Below are 2,803 nucleotides of genomic sequence, written 5' to 3'. Positions count from 1 at the left end.
TAGTGAATTTTCTGAATATCTAGATACTGCTTTGTCATATCTCATTTTCTATTTATTAAAGGGCTTTGGAGGGACTAGGCTTGATGCGACAAGCACTGCAGCAGTCAAGACAAATCACATCACTCTTGTAGATTCACTCTTTGTATATTTAGATGGCTGACTCAGACTATGAGAGCATTTTTTTCTATACATAAAATTATGTGTAAAAGCAAGCTTTTGTCCTGTGAAAAACTGAGGACAACCCGTTAATCAGTAGCTTGTAGAACCATCTTTGGCAACAATAACTTGAATTAATCCTTTTGTCCATAACTTTATCATCTCTCATATGATTTTGGAGGAATTTTGGCCCATTCTTCTTTACCACTTTGCTTCAGTTCACTGAGGTTTCCATGCATTTGGTAATGCCCAGCTCTCCTAAGGTCCCACCAGAGCATTTCAAACAAGTTGAAGTCTGGACTTGGGCCACCGCAAAATATTGATTCTTTTCTTTTTCAGCCATTCTGTGGTCAACTCTCTGTTGTACTTATTGCCCTGTTGCATGACCCAGTTTGCACCAAGCTTTAGCTGTTGGGCAGATGGCCTCACGTTTGACTATAAAATCCTTTAGTATACAAAGCCATTCACAGTTCACTCATGACTCAATAACAGGTCCCATGGCTGTTAATCAAGCAAAAGTTACCACCCCTCTACCACCCGTATGACAGCCCGTATGAGGTGTTTGTGTTGATATGCTGTGTTTGATTTTCATCGAACGTACTGCTGTGCATTATGTTCAGATATCTTCACTTCAGTCTTGTCTTGTCCAAAATACATAGTTCAAGAAGTCTTGTAGTTTGGCCAGACTCACACTTAAGCTTTGTCATATTCTTTTTAGAGAGAAGATGCTTTCTTCTGCCAGTCCTTCCAAACAAACCATACTTGTTTAATCTTTTTCTGTATTGTCATGAACTTTAATATTTAACATACCAACTGAGGCCTGTAGAGTCTTAGCTGTAGCTCCTTGATTTTTTGCAGTTTATCTGAGCATTGCACAACCTCGTCTGACCTTGTGCTGAATTTGCTAACCCTCGATATGAATTTATATTACTGTGGTGGGGCGTGGTCTGCGGGGCCGTGCGGACGCACCTGCACGGCATCCGCAATCACGCCCGCCGTGTTAAAACACGGGGACTCAGGGGTTGGTGGTGGTGTGGTGTGATGTGAATCAAATAAAGTTGGCTCTGAACGTCGCTCCGTGGTCCCGCCGTGCCTTATTCATGCCACATTGGTGCCGAAACCCAGGAGGCGGCATGGCGGGTACCTACCAGAGCCAGGAAAGGAAAGAGCTGGCCGAGAGGGTGGCCGAAATAGCGGCCACCCAGCGGAAGCAGGCGGCGGAGGTGCGTCGCCAACAGGAAGAGCTGCGGAAGGAGAGCGAACGCCACCTGGGGAAGATGGCAGAGCTGGCAGCGCTGCTCTGGGCCTGGGCGCCACCCCCACAAGTGTGTCCCGAGGACAGTGAAGCGGTGGAGGAGCCGTGTGGGTCACCTCGGCAGCCGGAGGTGGTGGACGAGCCACGCGGGGGTCCGAGCCTGCCGGAGGAGGAGGAGCAGCCGGATGAAGGGCTGCTCCTGCCGGGAGCGGTGGAGGAGCCGCTCCAATCGGAGGCCGAGGACGAGGCGGGCGAGGGTCTACACCTGCCGGAGGCAGAGGAGTCGCTCCACCCAGAGGTGGGCGAGGGGCTGTGCCTGCTGGGGGCGGAGGCGCAGTGCGGGGAGCCGCTCCAAACGGGAGTGGCGGAGGCGGTGGCGGAGCAGCTGTGCGGGGAGACGGAGGTCCCTGCTCCAGGGCAGCCTGTGCAGCCGGAGTGGGAGGCAGAGGAGCGGGACAGCCCCGCTAGGCCGGGGATCGGCGGGCTGGCTAGTCCAGCCTCGCTGCCACCAGTCGATTCTGCGCGCCTGACGTCTGCCCAGCCGCCTGTGTGCAGGAGCTCACGGCCGTGCCTGTGGGGCCGTGTCCGCTTGCTACGCGGCCGACCTCCGGACCAGCTTCGCCGTTGCCGCTGGATGCGCGGGCGGCCACCAGAACGGACGCTTCCCCGTCGCTTGGTCAGGGGCTGGGGCGCCGATGTTTAGGGGCCGAGTCTCGCCCCAGTTCGCGGGGGGGGGAGTAGGTTCAGCCAGATTGCTCCCCGGCCTCAATCGGGCGATGGGGGTATGTGGTGGGGCGTGGTCTGCGGGGCCGTGCGGACGCACCTGCACGGCATCCGCAATCACGCCCGCCGTGTTAAAACACGGGGACTCAGGGGTTGGTGGTGGTGTGGTGTGATGTGAATCAAATAAAGTTGGCTCTGAACGTCGCTCCGTGGTCCCGCCGTGCCTTATTCATGCCACAATTACAAATCCAGAAACTTTTCTTTTCTTTTCTTTTTCCTGAAGCAACAATTTGACTTAAATCAATATTTAACTTGCTGTGTAAAATAAAAATGTAACTAACAAAGGTTGCTAAGATGTGAATAATTCATCATCTGGAGAACTTTTAGTCACATTTTAGTAAAGTTAGATGGTGTGGCTGTAGTAATGAGGAAGAAGACCTTAACAGCTATCTGTTAAGGTCTGTCATAAAGTGTGGTACGAGACTCAGATCTTATTGACAGGGTCAACATGTGTTATTATTTACCAAAAATATATCAATATTAAACAAAATAAAAATCTGGACCATTGTTGGATGCAGATGTCTATAGTGCACTAAGTTTTACAGTATAGGCAGAGAGGCGACACTCTTTCTATTTTAACATTATATTCCAGTGTAATGCACAATGTGA

General features: G+C 51.2%; 1 protein-coding gene across 1 annotated transcript; it reads left to right on the top strand.

Annotated features, from left to right (window-relative positions):
* Nucleotides 1-1,177: 1,177 nt before the first annotated feature.
* Nucleotides 1,178-2,329, top strand: LOC147327651 (uncharacterized). Its single transcript, XM_086297568.1, has one exon. The coding sequence runs from the start codon at nucleotides 1,257-1,259 to the stop codon at nucleotides 2,112-2,114; it is 858 nt and encodes a 285-aa protein (XP_086153694.1). The 5' UTR covers nucleotides 1,178-1,256; the 3' UTR covers nucleotides 2,115-2,329.
* Nucleotides 2,330-2,803: the final 474 nt, after the last annotated feature.

This window comes from Aulonocara sp. 'chitande type north' Nkhata Bay, linkage group LG6, assembly GCF_057382095.1.
Source record: "Aulonocara sp. 'chitande type north' Nkhata Bay isolate Kocher_YH1m ecotype deep benthic linkage group LG6, A_spYH_male_GT1.1, whole genome shotgun sequence".
Taxonomy (NCBI): Eukaryota; Metazoa; Chordata; class Actinopteri; order Cichliformes; family Cichlidae; genus Aulonocara; species Aulonocara sp. 'chitande type north' Nkhata Bay.
The sequence above is the reverse complement of the archived record's forward strand: the minus strand, read 5'-3'. Positions and strand labels throughout refer to the sequence as shown.